General features: G+C 38.1%; 1 protein-coding gene across 2 annotated transcripts in view; it reads right to left on the reverse strand.

Moving 5' to 3' along the window:
• Positions 1-18647, reverse strand: part of ROCK2 (Rho associated coiled-coil containing protein kinase 2) — a 101617-nt gene that overhangs the window by 39983 nt on the left and 42987 nt on the right. For both annotated transcript variants that reach the window (XM_049819593.1, XM_049819594.1), the window contains exons 3-4: positions 8501-8601; positions 1568-1705 (exon numbers count right to left, since the gene is read on the reverse strand). In XM_049819593.1, coding sequence (XP_049675550.1) covers positions 1568-1705; positions 8501-8601 — 239 coding nt within the window. The remainder of the gene's footprint in view (positions 1-1567; positions 1706-8500; positions 8602-18647) is intronic.

The following is an 18647-nucleotide window of genomic DNA, read 5'->3' on the forward strand; positions in this document are numbered from 1 at the left end:
CATATATATTGCACTGTATTTCCTTTCACAAATGGATAGTATATACAATATGATAATGCATTTGGTCATTAAAATCTAAATTAAAATCTATACAGAGTCTCTGTATTCTCACATGTAAAGATATTAATATAACACAATAATAAATAACAACACTATGCCTTTTATACAGCACTTTCATTATTGTCCTCAAAGGATTTCATTTAAAATATATATATATATATATCAAAATTATCTAGAGCTCTAGCTTCACTTGTTTTTCACATAAAAAAGAAGGCAAGAGAAGCAGTGTGATCTGTCCCAGTTTCCAGCTAAGAACAGGACCTACATTTTCTTAAAACCAGCTCTATGTCCTATCCCACTGGACCACATTACCTAAATATATCACACTAATACACTTCATCATAGAAGGCACAATTGCAAATACACTTGAATTCATTTGCTATTTACAAACACACACACATTTATATCATGCTTGCTACATTTTCCTTTGAAAACTGACTGTCATACATTTCTCGTTACTTTCAACGGCATGTGAAAAATAATTCCAGACAACTACTGTCCTTAGAACAAAAACGAACAACTAAATAAAAATTGATCTATGTGGTTAAGTATTTCTGAATATAGGCAAGAACACAATCTGCTCAGAAGAGCAAAACATCTAAATAAAAAAAACCTTGTAAAACATTTCTTGCATACGTGAAGTGTTATGAAGAATATATGGAAAGCTTAAAGCCAGTCTTTACTTATTAAATGTACAGAAGCATGGCAATATATGTGAGAACATTTAAAAGTATTAATTATTTAACAAAATTAAGTACTAACAATTTCTCTAAGCATATGCTTTCACTACTCGTTTTATTAACTGGTGTAATTTACCACTCAGAACAAATTTCAATATTCAGTACTATTTCTTCCCAGAGGCATAATTCATATTACAAACATGATGATGATACATGAGACTGCTGCAAGCAATGGTGTTCAAGACCAGCTGAAGAAGGCAACTCTCCATTACTTGAATATTACTTCTGAGCTGAGATGCAGTAACTGACCACTAAACAGAAGATGGTTTCAAGAAAACCACTGCTACAACCTCCTGTCTTGCAGGAGACCAGGAATGTACGCTCATCCACCTAACAAATCGCAGCTGCAAAGTCAGTAACTACTTAAAGCACTCTTAATACTAATTGCTTGTTATCAACCGACTGTATCATCAGGAAAGACTAGAAATAATGTTGACATTTGTTTCTACATTTCTATACAGAATTTTTCTTAGTTGGAAAGGTAACCTCCCTATTACTCCAAATGATTAGGTGGATATTTCAAATATCTGTTTAATACTGTTTTATGATGCATTTTTAGTGACTAAAACATAAGTTAATCTACTTTCTAACACAGCAAAATGCGCAAAACTCAGTGAAATTGCTATAAATACGTATTTTTAAAAAGTAAAACCTGAACCTAAACCATGATTTGAGTTTAGATGTAAATTCAAAACCAGCTCAAGACTGGGAAAGATTTATGGCTTTATTATTATTATTATTATTTTACTCTTACATATCTTCTTTACCTGAACCACCCACGGACTGTTGGCGAAGGCCATGATATCTCTTTCTTCCCAGAAAAAGGCTGAATCTGATCTCTTGATCATTTCAAATTTACTAAGTAGCTTCATCGCATAAACCTTCTGTGTCATTTTATGGCGAACCTGTTGGTTGAGAAAGAAGAGAAACAGCTTTTTTTAAAAATGCCTTGTAAAAAACCCAAATACCGGCATAGTATATTTTCCTACGTGCAAACTGCTTTTTGGGATGCAATGCCTCCAGGTCTTCATATATCCAATTTTCTACACAGAAAGGGTTTGAGAACTTCTAAACCTGGAAAGAAAAACCTAACAGCTGCTTGAAAAAAACATAGCAGGAGTGGAACAAGAAGGATGCCAAATAAAGGAAGATATGCCAGAGCCTGGCCAACTGCTGCAGCTGCTGCTGCGTCCCCAGAAGAGGAGCTGCAGGGCCACGAGAAGGACACGCTTCAGGGCTGCAGGAGCTCTTAGGAGGTAGCTGTTCTGTTGAAGGTGCACCAATACAAGCATATGTTCTTTCTCACTATGGCTACAAGCATAAAGATGAGAGCTGACTCCAGTAGTCTGCTTACTCAAATTGAAACTGCTAAAAAACCCTGAACCCAAAACACAACAAACAAAAGAAACCCACCCAAAAAACCCGACCCAAAACTCAGAATGTGCAAAGTACCATCTTTCGCTAAAGAAGTGGACTGGTCTTAACATTTTCTGAGTGAGCGTGACTACTTCAAATCACTCAGAACACTAAAAAACAAAGATGAAATTATTCTGTTTACAGAAGGAAAAGGAAATGCTTGTCTATTGCCCCTTCAAAAGTTCCATCGTGTAAGGTGAAATAAAATAGAACTCTGCTTATGTTTTCTCATTCTGAATGCCATCTATCCATTGCATTCATTCATGTTAGAAATTCTGCAAGCAGTCCACTTCAGCCTCTTCCAATTTTTATTTTTCACCCCCAAAAATTTGCTATTTCTTAAGTAGTTCTTAAACTCACTTTAAATGGTGTAAAATTAATAACATAAATCTTGTTGGAAACCCAAAATTAAAGTTTTTATGACAAAATCTGAAAATATTTTTGAAAACTTCATCTGAATACGGACATGAAACAAAATCTTTAAAGTACAGACTGTAAAGTCATTATTCTGTTAATGAAATGACATTAGATTTATGCTACATTACAAAACAAGTACTAAAGGATCAGTTTTTTAACGTTCCTGAGTGTTCCTTGCAGAAGTCAAGGTGAGAAGTATGCAGCTGCAAGATGTCTGAGTCAGCAGAAAAAAAAAAAAAATTAACTGCATCTTAAGTTTCTGCGTATTTTCTTCACATTAAAATAAAAAAAAAAAATCAATGGACTAATTTGTGAAATCAGAACCCAACTGTTACAATTTTCTGGTGCATTTAAAAACCTCACATTTAGTAAAACAAACCATATCCCCTAGCCTCTTAGTTTTACACAATGTCCAAGTTTAATTATGCTACTACAAAGAATGTTTAATAGGCTCTTTTCCTGAACAGCTGTGAATGTTTCAGATCCATCATGTCTGCAGCACAAAGCTTCAGAGAGGCACCTATTTGGTCTACAAATACAGGAGCATGAGTCTCCTGCTCCTGAGGACTTGTAAACATTAGTGTTGCTGAAGCCAACCAGAATGATCTCTAGAAATAGGAGAGGCATCAGGTGGCAGGGGGGTGGGGATGTAAATCTTGGAAAGAGTGAGAACATGAACAGAAACAGGATTATTTACAAACTTACTGTTCTTGAAATTGGGGCTTTTTGCTCTCAAGATATAGGTACAACAGTTTTAGGATTAGTATCTTGCATAGTTTAACACTAACCAACAACCTTTTGGTATAGCTAGATCAAAAAACTCCAACGAAACATGAAAACAGAAACACATTATCTGTATGCATTAACAACTCTATAACCATGTATATTTTAAGACATTAACAATAACTAGCTAGTGAAGGTGTCCTAAAAAAGGATGTTGAAAACTATCGCCTCCCATTTACTAATCCCACATAGGATTATTTACAAAGACTTGGTGGTACACCACAACCGATAGTCCACGAAGTAGAGGTTTTGGAATCCTGCTCAAAACCAGATGAAACACAAAGACCAGCATCCTCAAAAAGATACTGTTTAACTGAAGATGCATTTTCTGTGAAAGTCCACATAAACAGATCCCAAAATCATTGTGTACTCTTGCCTGGGCGTAGTTAGTACAGCTGCCTTGATTTACAAGAATAATTGTCTCCCACTAGTTCAGAAAACAAATTCTCAGAAAGTCAGCACAGCCTGAAGCAAGCACATGCATAGGAGAAGCCAAGTAAACAGGGGTAGGGGGACCAGAAATCATAGCCTGTGCACCTTTCTAAGGTAGTGTCAATAGGTTATTAGTTGGCTAAATAATTTCTTTGGAAAACTTCAAGATAGGTTTATTCTCTGTACAAAAATCAAGGAACCAAAGCAACAGCTAGCACACTGGCACACCCAAAGACTAAGGGCATTTTGGCATGCCTTTCAGGTGAACAGACCCACCAGTGATATTACTCCTTGTATCACCACCATGGCCCCTGAAGACAGCCTATTTAGCTGCTAGCCACTGTGGTCTTTACCCAGAGATATATTTGTACATACATATATTGGCTCATATAGCAGATTATTCATGTATTAAATTGTCATGATGTTTCAGTTTCTTCCAACCGTTTAAATGAACTGCCAAATTTAAACTGCAGCTCACCAGAGTAACTCTCAAAATAGGCAGGAAAATCCCTTCGTGCCATCAGCGCTGAGTAACATGGCCTTGTTTAACTCATGAAAATGCATTAAGAAATTTATGAAAATGCATTAAGAAATAAGAATTTCCCTCTACTCTGCTTCATCAGTCTAAGAGTTTCAAGAAACAAGTACACACAAAATGCATCCATAAATTCTACAGCATTCACATCAAAAGAAAATCCGTAGGCAAAGAAAATAATATATTCATTTGAAGTTATCAGATTGAGTATGTAGTATTGATAATGGTACCATCTCTTTTATGATAAAAGAAAATGAAGATCCTAGAGTGGAGTTGTGAAATGAACTCTAAGGTTTGAAATAATTACAAAAACGCTAAAATACTTAATAGAACAGTAAGAAATTACTATAGATAGGGTACCCAAGTTCATGTCCTGACAAATTTTCAGGTACAGACCACGACTGCTTTATTTGCATTACTACAGAAGCGTATATCAGCAGTGGCTGGGGAACTAAACCTAATAAACAAAGCACTTAATGGAAAAAACTAAACCAGCACCTGTTTACATAGGCCATGACAACCGCTGGTTTGCAACACTGAGAAATCACATAGTAAAGACTGTCACCCAGACCATCCTTTACTATCCAGATACAACAAAGACTTAGCCTTGCTTTAGTTTTCTATTCCAGTACATGAACAAGTCAGTCTGCTGTGTCACTGCAACATTACAGTACTTTGTGATTAGACCTGGGAGAAGGAACTGAGGATATGTTTCAATTTCAAATCAAGAGGATTTTTCCTCAAGTGAAAACAAACAAGAGGTACTCAGGAAGCGCTTTCATAAATTACTGTTTCTGAATAAACCACAAGTAACATATTAAGCACCATAACTCGATTTTTCTGTCTGCCCTAGACACCAGTCACTTTTATTCATGGCACTGTGTAGGAGAAGAAGCGATCTGGCAGCTGGCAATTATTTTCTTAGCTTTCCCTGTCACTACAGACCCAGGAAAGCCAGAGGCCAGAGCTCAAGAGTAGAGTTTAATAATTCTGGAGTTATAAGGAAATTGTTTTTCCACCAAAGTCAGATGGTCAGACCAGAGTCATCTGACCTCTCTTTACTGGACTGAATTTTTTAAATTTTTTTTTTTTTTTTTTGGGGGGGGGGGGGGGGGGAGGAGAAGGAAAGGGGGAAAAGCGAGGCTTTTTAAAAAATCTGGCTGGAAGATACAACAGTAGAGAATGTGTTTTCCTTTCTTGCTAGAATCTGGAAAGCTGATCTCTCCATACCACTTCTTTCACAAGAAAATTCTATACTGGAGCAGAAAACTTGGTCAAAACAAATTTAAATGAAGGAGGGCATAGCTCACAATTTTATGCTGTATATTAACATATTAATTTTTTGGCTTGTTATAGTTAACTATTACACATATTTAACAAATATTTGTGCTACAAATATTTACGCACAGCAGCACACACTGACAACATGACATTCATGCATTTAACCCATGTACTTAATCATGTTTTATTTATGGTTCTTTCTGCATTTAGCCCCTACTGAAGCAAATTTCTATTTTGATCACAGAATGTGTTGCAAAATATTTTGATTACTGCAAATCCATCATCTGCAACTGTGGTGGTAACATCTGAATGGAGTCGAAATAGATACAGCTTAGCTCAATAGTTTAAACTCGTATCATACCTTGTGAGGCAAAAAATCTAGGTATGTATGCCCTCATCACCAGCTAATATTAGTTCAGATTTACAGTTGTATTTATTAACCCACTGTTTGTTAGCTGTAAGACTGCATAACATTATGATTCCTACTTACATTTTTACATTCCAGAAAAAGAGTGTTCATTTAAATTGGCATGAAGTAAAGTACAGAAAAGCTCTGTATGAACACACATAAGTTCCCTTCCAATACCAAGCATTCTTAGCTTTTTTTATCTGGGGGCTTGAAGGGCTTATTTAAACAATAAAAAAACCCAGAACAACAGAAAAAACCCAAACCACCATTATATGAACAAATTACTATGCATTTTACTATTACATTATAATTATGAGGCAAATGAGAAGAAAAGTTTGTCTTCAGACCCTTCAACTACCTATTTGCAGTACATACACCGTGAAAAATCATCTCTGCTTTAGAATTTAAACTGTGCATGACACAGTGAATTAAGGAAAAAAGTTTCCATTCTAAGCCAGAACAAATTAAAAACTTATATTTGAAATGAATTGTTAAAAAGAAAATGAAAATTATTTAGAAAACCCCTTAAATTCTTAGAAATACACATATGAAAACAAAGTATTTTGATTTTTGAAGCACATTAGAAATACAATTATCTTGGATGCTTCCAGCAAATATGTCAGTGTGACATCCAAAAAAACACACAACTTCTGTTATTGGGATCTTCTCTTTTTCATCTCTCTGCCTGCCCCTCTCCACCCCCCAACAAATAGACAAGGAAGTCTGCTCCTTATAACTTGATTTTTCACTGGCTTCCCACGCAAGCACATGAAAAAGGAACATCTCTATTAACTACTATAAGTTTGTGTATATATATCTAATGATAAAAATGCCTAACAGAAGACTTTAAAACAAACCATTTGACATGACTGTCAGTGAAAAGACAGAGAGTAGACAAAGTTCCCTGCAGCAGCTCCTTCTCAAATAAGAAAGGTTGTGCTCAAGGTTTTAGCTTTGTTTTTAATCTCTTGCCAGCAAGGATATAAAAGCATATAAAGATAAGTATTAATTCTTTAAATTGAAAATGGGGATCTTTGACAATACTCCTCTCCATACTTCATAAATTTTTCTGGAAAATAACAAAGTGACCCAGAAAGAAACAGGCAAGAGGGAGCTACATTCTCATCTTGACACACTTGGGTGAAGTTGCCTTAAAAACCAACATAAATTAATAAAAATTGCTAATTAAATGTTAACTGCCACATTAATTACATCTAAATCTGCAAATTACCCATGAGTCACACAAAAAGTGTTAGGCTAGTCAGGGTGTTTTTTCCCCCAATACTAATATGGAAAAAACAAGTAATTTTATAAATGGATAATAAATTTATTGCCTTTATATGCTGTGAACTTCCTGTAAGCACTTCTGCGCTAAGATCTTGCCACATTCCTCAACAAACTCCAAAACATCTTTGTATTTTCCAGAATTGCTTCACATTACAAGACAGTATGACTTTCCCAGCTTCCTAGTGCAAAATTAGTACAGAACAGTAATTTTATGTTCAGTTCCATGTCAAAAGACACAAGCAAAAGGGTAATTTTTGTTACCTTGTGGTAACAAGATAACAAACCTCAATTGCTGCAATTTAGTTGCTCCCCCTTCTGTTGACTTGCTTCATATCTCTCTTCCTCTAAAAATGCTTACACAGAAAATTATCATGGATCAGCTGGTACATGGTTATGTTAGCTCACGATAACTTGTCCGTGGTGTTTGTATTCTCAGATTCCATCTAGCGCTTACATCCATAGCTTATTTCAAAACTGACATATCAATCCATCTTACACCTAATGCTCACATTTTTGTGCTATTTACCACACAAGATGACTTGGAAGTCCAGGAAAAATCAAAATTAAATGACAAGCAGACTATGCGTGATATACTAAGCTACTTTTTGTATTTTGATTGTTGGTTTTTTTAAATACAATTTCTCTGCAACATAAATTTTAAAAGTAATCCCATTCCTACATTAGATGTTATATCGGATACAATGTTGAGTGGACAACGCTAAGAAAAGAGACTTAAAATTTATCTTGCGTTAGTCCTATCAGTTAAATACAATGAAAACATAATTATAAAAGCAAAACAGAATTTTTTTTTGTTGCACTATTAGCTTGCTCTTTCATAGGAAGGTTTCAGATATTATTATACAGTGATGCTTGCAGCTAAAAAAATTTAGAATTGCCATGAACTGCCTTTTCCATTTTGATCAAAGGATAGCAAACTGTTTCCCAAGTCCTTCCCTTCCAATCCATCATGTTTTAAACTCTGATATACTGTTTACTATGCACAGAAATGACCTCACGATACAATGAAGATAACACTTATTCTTTATAAGAATGCATTTTTAGATATAAAGCATGCAAGACTGGGAAAGGTTTTGGCTGGAGCCATAAATCTGTCTAATCATTAAATCATTACATTCTTACCAGCTGCACTTCTCCAAAAGCCCCTCTTCCAATCACCTTAACAACATCATAGTCTTCAGCTTTCATCTGTAAAGCTCGTATTTTTTCTACAATCTTCTCATCTAAAACAAATCAAAGAAAAGTTGTGATAATGCATGTATTAACAGAATACAAGAATTTTCTCTAATATTTTTCATTTAGAGTCAATATAAGCTATTTTTATTTACATATTCAGAGCCTTCTTGGTAATTCCTGAAATCTGCAGTCACTATTAATATCTCCTTTCGTTATTGTTTGGACATTATTAACCATCTACCTTTAGCCATAATAACTGAAATGTCTTTTGGATTTTGCCGACTGCCGTTTCACACCCCTAATAATCATTCACAAGCTTACAGGAAGACTGGTAATGAAAAGAACCAGAGATGTGTATCTTGAATTTTCAGACAATTATTCACTGCCACCTGCTGTGCTGCCAGGATCCACTGACACTCTACTGATAACGCAGGAGTGTGAAGTACCTGTTACACACAAAAGCAATGCAGATACAACTCGCTCCTACACACCTGGAGGATTCAACAGCAGTCAAATGCCAAGGAATATAACTCAGTAACCTTTTTGTACAACTTCAGATTATGCAAGGATATGACTTCAGATCCACTCATTCATTCCATATGAAATACTAATTCAAGTTTACCTATGTCTATGTAACTGTTGGCCATCTCAAAGTGCTTTTTAGTGTTCACTGCACATTTAGTTTTACACTTTTTAAAATTAGGTCTACAATGATATGTTCAAGTATCCTCTGGTGCAACATTCTGCAGATAAGCTTTGTCTCTCAGTATTATTCTTGTTGGCAATTGTGGGGATCTGTAAGGGAAACCAGTGAAACACTGACAAATTCTAAAAACATGCAAGGTCCTAGACTCTTTAATTTTGTAAATGTAGCATGCTAGTGAACGCATTCCTGACTAAATGCATTTTTAAAATCTATTCTTATTACAAGGACAAAAGATAATGGGACCAGTGAATGGAATTCATAATACTGGAGGTAATCTTTCTTAAGCATGACGAGATTTGACACCGCCCCCACACATGATTAGAGGAAGAACAAAACAAAGCTAAACAGGTTGGCAGCAGCAAGACCTGTACCAGGGAAGAGCATCAAATTCTATCAAAAGCTGTGGATGCTTATATTCAGAGAGCAGTAGAGGTATATATTGCGAGATTCCTGTTCAGGGTCAAAAACTGTGCAATTTGATCCCAAGAATGGCATTAAAGGGGATCTCAGATCTGAATACAGGAAGAAAAAGGATCAGAGATACAGTTAATGCAGTATGACATTAAAGATTACATTATCAATGGGGAGTTAATGATAACAAACATCTAATAAATAGTTCAACCATTCCTACATATTTATGAAGAGCAACCTGGCAGGCTACAAGCAATCCAAGAGATGCCTGTCCATCAAGAACATTTCTTTTGACCCAAGTGAGCAACAAGCCCAATCAGGGAGGCAGTCTAATCTATTACTCACAAGCACAAAAGAACTGGCCAGGGATGACAAAGTCTGTGGCAGCCTTGGCTGAAGCAACCATGAGATGCTGGAATTTAAGACCCTGAGAGAATTGAGGAAGGAAAATAGCAGACCTTGGACTTCAGGAGAACAGACTACGGCTTGTTCAGAGAACTCACGGGCAGGATCCTGTGGGAAGCTGCTGGGGAGGGTAGAAGAGTGGGTTGGTCTTCAAAGATGACACATTCATAGCACAGGAACAGTCTGTTCTAGTTAGCTAGAAATCGAGCAGGCATGGCAGAGAGCAAATTTGGCTGAATAGGCAACCTCTGCCTCAACTCAAGCACAAAAAGTGAAGGTTTGGAACATGGAAGCAGGGATGGGCTACCCAGCAGGAATCTCCCAAGCATACAAGGATGGAATTGGGAAAGCCATGCTCAGCTGGAATTGAAACTAGCGAGGGTTATGAAGGGAAACAAGAGCCTTTATGAATACACTGGCAATAAAAGAATCAGGCAAATTTGGGCCTGCTGCTCTCAGGGGGTAGGGGATCTAGTGCCAAAGGACGTGGAGAAGACCAAGGTACTCGATGACTTTTTTGCCTCGGACTTCATTGGAAGCTCTGCTCACAGGCCTCCCAGCTCCCCGAAGCTAACAGCAGAGCATGGGGCAGTGAAGTATTGCAGTAGAGGAAGCCAGAGCTAAGGACCAATAAAGCAAACTTGACATACACCGGGCCATGAGATGACACAGGATGCATGCGAGTATGCTCAAGGAGCCAGTTAACACTGTTACCAGGCTGTTCTCCATCACCTTTGAAAGGTCATGGCACCTTGGGGAGTCTCCTGATGACTGGTAAATGGCAAATATCATGTCCGTGTTTTAGAAGGGCAACAAGGAGGATCCAGAAAGCTACAGGCTGGAACAGCAGCCTAACCTCACTGCCCACAATGATCACGGAGCAAATCCTGGAATCCACTTTCAAGCACTTGGTGGACAAGAAAGGATAGGAACAGCCAGAATGGATCTAAAAAAAAAGACAAACTGCATTTGATTAACCTGATTGCCTTCCATGACGAGACGTCTGTCTTGGTGGACAAGGGGAGAGCCCTGTCCTTGACTGTAGCATGACTTTCAACACTGCATCTCAAAGCATCTTTGCAGCCAACCAGGCTGACAGAGATTGTGCAGAGAAATTACAAGGTGGTGGAAAACTTGCTGGCGTCATGGTCAGTGGCTCAAAGTTCACAGCTGATACACTGGAGGGCAGGACTGCTCTCGGGAGGGACCCAGACAGGATGGATAAATGAGCTGACAGGAACCTCAGAAAGTTCAACACAGGCAAATGCAGAGTCCTGTAGCTGGGATGGAATGACACCACATCATAGTACAGGATGGCACTCACCAGCTGGAAGGCACCTTGAGAAAGATGACCTGAGAGCCCGGGTGGACAAGATGAACAAAGTAAAACAAGCAGCAAGCCTTTGCACTGACTGCATACAAAGCTGTGTTGGTAAACGCATAGCCAGTGGGTTGAGGGAAAGCGATTTTTTCCGCTTTGTTTGTCACTTGTGAGACCACATCTGGAATACTATGTCTAGCTTTGGGCTCCTCAGTGCAAGAAAAATATCAAAACAATCCCTACCTTAATGGAAGGCCACCAAGATGCTTAGAGGGTGGGACCATATGATGCTCATAGAGAAGCTGAGAGAACTGAAATTGTTCAGCTTAAGGAAGTCTAAATGGTCGGCCTGAACAGAAGTTGAAAGGTGGTTTTACTTCTAAGAGGTGCAAAGCAAAAGAACAAGAGGCAACAGACAAGTTGCAACATTAGAAATCCTACTTAGTAGGAAAAGAACCCCCAGAATTTGGGAATGGAGCAGAATGTCTGGTGGAGCTGCAAAACCTCCATCCTTGGAAATTTTCAAAATGCAGCTGCACAAGGACAGGAACAATCAGATCTAACATCAAAACTGGTTCGGCTTTGAGCAAAGAGTTAGACCAGTTGCCCTCCAGAGGTCCTTCCTAACCTGTGGAACACAAAAATGCAACTAAAAATTTCTTCTTCTGAGGGAAAAAGAAAGTTAAAAATGAGGGAAAAGAGTCTGCTACTGAAGTTGTTAGGGCAGAGGCAACTAAAACCTCGAAAGCAGACAAATGTGCTATGTTCAATGTACCAGTAAGACTGTGAAGTAATCCAGAGTGTGAACAGGAAAAGTAGTTGAGAGAATTCTGAGCCTGTTTTCTAAAGTGAATCATGAAAGCTTAGACAGGAAGCATAGGACAGCAACAGTGCTTCACCCACACCAAGTTTATTATTTCATTCATGATGTGAACTAATTTTGCAATTTGAGAAGGGAAGACTGTGCTTGGAAGCTTACTTAATTGCAGAAGCTCTGGCACAAGACAAGGAGGACAAATGCAAATTCACAGGAAGCAGCAGTTGAGAAGGAATATCAGCAAATTTCAAGTCAGAGAGAATGTGCAACTACATGTTTGAACTCAATGTTACACCTCATGAGGGACGGGAATCACATGAATTTACTTTCAAATGTTTCTGAGATGTTTCAAATGTCCTCAGATGTGTGAGATGATATGGCAGGGATTTAAACATGTTGAAAGAGTAGGGTGTAGTTTTACATGGCTCCATTATTGGTCAGAAACTCACAGGAATACTTCTGTGTTCAAAATATAACACAGAAATTATAAACAATGTTAATGCAGCTCCAGTGAAACTCTTTAAGCATTACATTACATGCTGCAGTTAAGCAATGAAAAACCCAATATATGAAGTAAGCAAATGAGATACCAGCTGAGGAGCTACCAGTTCTATCATCCCTGTGAAATCCTGAGGATGGAGAAATCCTACTTACTCTACTGAAAGATGAACAGAATAGACTGTTTCAGTTGGAAGGGACCTACAATGATCATCTAGTCCAACTGCCTGATGACTTCAGGGCTGACCAAATGCTAAAGCATGTTATTAAGGGCATTGCCCAAATGCCTCTTTAACACCGACAAGGCTTGGGGCATCGACCACCTCTCTAGGAAGCCTGTTCCAGTGTTTGACCACCCTCTCGGTAGAGAAATGCTTCCTGATGCCCAGTCTAAACCTCCCCCGATGCAGCTTTGAACCATTCCCACATGTCCTATCACTGGGTACCAGGGAGAAGAGCTCAGCACCCCCCTCTCCATATCCCCTCCTCAGGAAGCTGGAGAGAGCAATGAGGTCACCCCTCCTAACTCCTTTAACTAAGATTTAATAATCTTCATTAAAAGTAATCATCACCATCTATGCAGATATTGTGATGGTATCGGTTATACAGATGGATTGTCTATTTTATCACAAAATTTAACAGATATGGAACAGATAATCAAAGCATGGAACTAACCTGAAACAAAAAAATGTGCTGCAAGAAGGCAAGCTCAGAGAAACCCTGAAGCAATGTCATAATTGCAACATGCTGGATCATATGATCTAGTTCATGTATCACATAACATGATCTAATTCAAGGTGCAGGAGGCCTTTCCAACACTATCCTTTTAGTAGAGGACTGAATTTTCAGAAGGTTTCACGCAGATGAGTTTGTACATTTGTGATATCTGTGCATACAGGTACCACAGATTGCATCTTGCAGCCTCATGAATTTGCAACAGTATGAAGCCCAGCAGAAGAAAAATGTTAGGTTTAAAGACATTAGATGGACTGCCCAGCCCCAGAATATAATGGAATCTTATAGAAATATTGTGACATTTGAGTAAAAGTCCTAAAATGAGAGAATGTCATCACCCGTGACTCAGGTTTCTTCTGTAACGCAGGAAGGACCAGGAATGCTGGATAGCAAGAGTTTAAAGAAAGCTTTTGATTTACTACTTGAAAATAGCACTATAACCTTTAAACCAATGAAGCTTCACTTTCTGAAAGGGCAGAGTGTTTGGATCAGTCACTGACAGCTGGCAGCAAGAATGTGGCTGAAGGTTACAAGTGCTTGTGAAAATGGAATAAATACCTGACTAGAAGAGTAAAGGGGGGGTGGGGAGGAGGAGAAAACCAAGCTTTTCTACTCTTTAGGGAGAAAAAAAAAAAGTTCATATCCAGGTTATTTTCTTAAAAATTAAGAACGTGTATCAGGCAGTTCTGGGGTGTGTACATATGTGGAATAAAAATGCAAGGGAGTGCAATTTTATCCCCACAGACCAGACACAGTCAGTCAATGAGTGTTGCTATGGAGTACATTAAGTCAAAAGTTGCTGCCCTAGGCAAAAGTCTAGCCAGAACTTAAACTGAAGCACAGCCAGGAAGTGCTGCAATCCCACACCCGCCCAAAACCAAACAAAAAGCACAACAGAAAGACTGAAGTAATTAGGGGAGCATACATATTATCTGGTTCACGGTGTGTGAGGAACCAGAAGCTGCTGGAGACCTTGCAGAAGCAGCAGAAACTATAAGGCATAACTTCAGGCAAGCTAGCATTTCCCCCTCCAGAGAAAAGAAAGGGGGACACAAGAACTATTTCATCTTGCATAGACAAAAAGAGTGGAAGATAGGAAAACAGAAAGCAGCAGTCCTCTGACTTGCAGAAGACACATCCCTGACTTAATGAAAGTAAGCCTGATGGCAGAACTGAATTGCTTTCTATCTACCAAATACTCAAATAGAAAAGTGGTTAGTAACACTGACACACAACTTGTTTATACATCTAAGACATTCTGTCTTAAACAGAACGGCTCTAATTCATACTCTGCTTGGGAAAAGTTGCTTGTATGATACCTTTTCCACCCCTACTCTTACCAGAACAATATCATTAAGAATGGAACTGGAGCCCAACCTGCCGAGGCAACTGCAAAGACCTGACAAGGAGTGGCCTTAAAGAAGCCAAGAGATAACCAGCGGGGCAATTAGGCCCTTAATTTAATATAAGTTCTACAGTGCACTAAATTTCTAAGATTCTTCTTGGCATCTCACATTTCATCTCTGTCAACGACAGGAAGTATGGAGCACAAAGAATTACAGTCACGATAGGCATTAACACCATACCAGGTAATGCATTTCTGTTGGTAACTGCATGACTGGCACATGATTTAGCAACTTCAAGCAACGCAACAAAATGTGAGGAAAGGAAGCAGCACTGTTACTTTTGCAAGAAGTTAATCTTAACAGATAAATCTTCCAAATAAGCAGTGTCTGCTTGGACAGAAAAATGGCAAAAGCAACTTTCCAGGAAGTTTATTCAGGCGGTTAGCAAAGCTGCTGCACAAGTGATCCACCTGTACTAAAAGCTGTTCCTTCTGCTGTAAATATGTCCATTGTCATTACTCTCTAGAAGTTTGCCAACCTCCAAAACATCAGCAAATAATTTTAACAATAGAGGTTTCCAATTTTTGAGTGATGCTGGATAATGCATAGGAGGAAGTCACTGATCCATTTAGGGAATCAAGGCTTCTGGACTGTACCAGGCCCATTGATGGCACCACTCCCTGTGCTGCTGTTTGGACTTCCTCAAAATCCATTCTTCATGCTCTTCTATTCCCGATGATAAGATTAGAAATGATTAAATATTTTTAACTGTTGCTTAAACCTGTTGCTTAATTAACTTTCTTCTCCCAGAAGTTAAAGCTGCTAGCAGGCTATTTAGTACCTGCATGGGAGATCACCAAAAAAGGCACAAGCCACTAAGACGAACACTTGACAAATCTCAGATGGCAGAAGACGACTCTTGGAAGAATTTACTCAACCTGTTGTCATAGCCTAGATGACAGAAGAGGAAAGGAAAAGACCAGGAAAGATTTGTTACACCAAGCCCATGCTGGAAAGCTCAAGCTTCTTTTCTAAAATAAGCAAGCTAGTTTTTGCTCTCAGAAGACTATGAGATTCCTCTCATTGTTTTGGGAATTAAATATTACATTATGCTTTCCCGTCCCATGAATACTCCAAGAAAGCAGCAATTTAACCAGAATCCTAACAGTTGATTAAAGCAATACAGAAGACTGAAAAGGAACGGTTGTATTATATGAGGTACTTATGTGCCTCTTACAATAAACACATGTTCTACTTTGGTTCAGTGCCTTAGAGCAAGAGGTAAGAAATCAGAATAGTAAGGGAAAGCAGGCAGTGATAAAGTTTCTTGCATATTAAACATGTGAAGAGGCTGTTTCTGTAAAACAGTTACAGAAATAGGATATACCAAACGCCTGTAGTATGGGCAGTTAATAAATTGAAGCTTTGTGAAATGAGTTAAAACATTTGAGTTTCAGCTTGAAAGTATAAGTTGACCTGAATATCAATTAATGTCTCAGCTGAGATGCAAACCATTTCATTTTTAAATTAAAATAAGCTATTAATAAAACATTAACCTGATTAGTAATGAGTTGCAGTAAGTCTGACGTAGGGTGTATTCAAACCCCTGGGAATATGGTAGAAGAAAAATTTTCCTTCTCAAAGTGTTATTGTGGAAGAATTAAGTGATTAAATTGACTGAAAGTGTGATGATTATTGCAGTGTCCTTCACAATTTTTGAAGATTTATGTAATATGGATTAAAACAATTGTAAGCAACGACTCCCCCCCAGCTGCTGCACTTTGCACTACAGAGTGCTAACTCACAAGATGGCCCTGCCACCTCTCTGCGGCTGCTGCTGGACACCTTGAGGAGGGATGCAGGCTCCAGGCCCCCAGCACAGACCGCTCATCAGAGTCTGTCAGAACCTTTTGACAGTAATTCTCATCTAGGCATTTGCTACAGCTCTTCAGATGCTGAGAAAAATCAGAAGAGACAAGAACTCACTGTTCCCTAACCTAAGAAAGCAACAACTTACTGTTCTATAAATTATTAATACAATTCCCAACTCTTCTTCCAAGTCCAAGGTAGCGAGAGGCTTCAGCAAGCACATGTACACTCTTCCTTTCCACTGACACTTGCTACCCTCAGAACAGTTTCCAAAAAGACAGGAGCTATGGGTTCAGCAACTTTAAATCGCATAAAATGGCAAGGCCAGTAACAACCCAGTTGTCCCATTTTTTCCTGCACCCAAGCAGCTCCCTTTGTGTTGGCACAAATATCAGTGAAACAAAATGAAAACCAGAAAATGGTCTTTGCTTTTCTTTTGCCTCACTAGTTTTAACAAAAAGAAACAAACCAACCAACCACCCCACTCTTTGCATTAATTCTGCTCAGTTCCCCAATCTGGTTCATATCAAACCACACAAACACCTGTGCCAGAAAGAACTTTGAAATAAATCGCTGAAATAAATCAGGACTGATTCTTTCAGTTGCAATGCCAAAATATTACCAGCTTCAAATGTTTACAAAATTCTCATTTCAGAAATATTTTTTTTTAAAAAGTGTAAATCACAGAATTTTTTTTCAGTATTATTTTTCATTCTCTCTCCCAGGCAGTACGGAAACAGGGGAGAAGTTACATGGGTGACTCTTAAGAGATGCACAGCCTCACAACGTGTGAGCCAAAAGAGTCAGCTCTTACATGCTTTTTTTAAAGTTCAACATGTAAGGATGAAGTGCAACCCTGAAAACTCTTAATTAACTACTGTGAATTTTTTTGTAACATATCTCAGAATTTTCTTTAACTAGCATCTGGCTATTTCAACTGTAAACTGTCAGCTGATTTTTTAAAAAAGGCAGTAATAAAATTATGAACAAGAGTATATTTTTGGGTTTCTGCCATTGCTGGTAGCCTGCAGGCCACATCAGATGCTTAATAATATTTACTACATCCTAGAATAGGAGAAGGAGCAACAGCTTCCAGAAGAAGGCAGACAGACAACAAGAATGTTCAGAGGCTGCAGAAAAAAACAAAACAAAACAAAAAACCTGTTCCCAATGTTAAATTGTTTTCCCATAGTTGCTATTTTTAATAGCCAGAAGATTTTCATCTTCTGATTAGAAAAAGGTTTCTAATTTTGTCCTACTGCAAAAACACTACTGCAATGTAAAGGTGAATCTGAACAGCTCATAAAAGTTACTGATACTGTCATTTATGTCATTTTCGTATTTGCTGTAGATAGGGCTTTTCCCTCACATCATATGTACAATGCATAGTTCAGGTAACAAAATTACTTAAAATGCTGTTCCTGACCCTTTCTTTCATACGTATCTGCTTGAATTCCTTTGAACTCAAACTGAGAAAAATCCCAAGGTAAACTCTCCTTCATAATCTGCTGTTTCTTATTTATTCTGCTTTCAGTGACTTCTCCAAATGAGACTTTACTGGCAACTATAAAGCTGTATGTCCAGCTGTAGGGCTCTGCTAAACCTCATGGAGAAGCACTGAATTCCAAACATAAGAACTCACCAGTGACTACACCAGCCACTATTTAACTGAGGAGCATGAGTGGATATTCAAAGGAGTCCCAGAGCAATGGAGGGCAGACACACATAGCTCTTACCAGTAAAGAATCAAGAACAGTTGCTGATAAGACTGCACCTGCAGTAACCTTAACATATGCAACAGAAAAGGTTTAAAAATATATACATATATCTCAAAATAAGCTCACTACAAAGCATAGTTGTTCTAAGAAGGCTTACTCGCTGCAACTCACATTTTAAAGCAAATAATCTACTATTTTTACAAGAAAAAAACCAACTTGTTTATACACATGGATAGAAAACACTTTAAAAAGACAAAATACAGCTAC

The sequence above is a fragment of the Accipiter gentilis genome, chromosome 16 (genome assembly GCF_929443795.1).
Source record: "Accipiter gentilis chromosome 16, bAccGen1.1, whole genome shotgun sequence".
Classification (NCBI taxonomy): Eukaryota; Metazoa; Chordata; class Aves; order Accipitriformes; family Accipitridae; genus Astur; species Astur gentilis.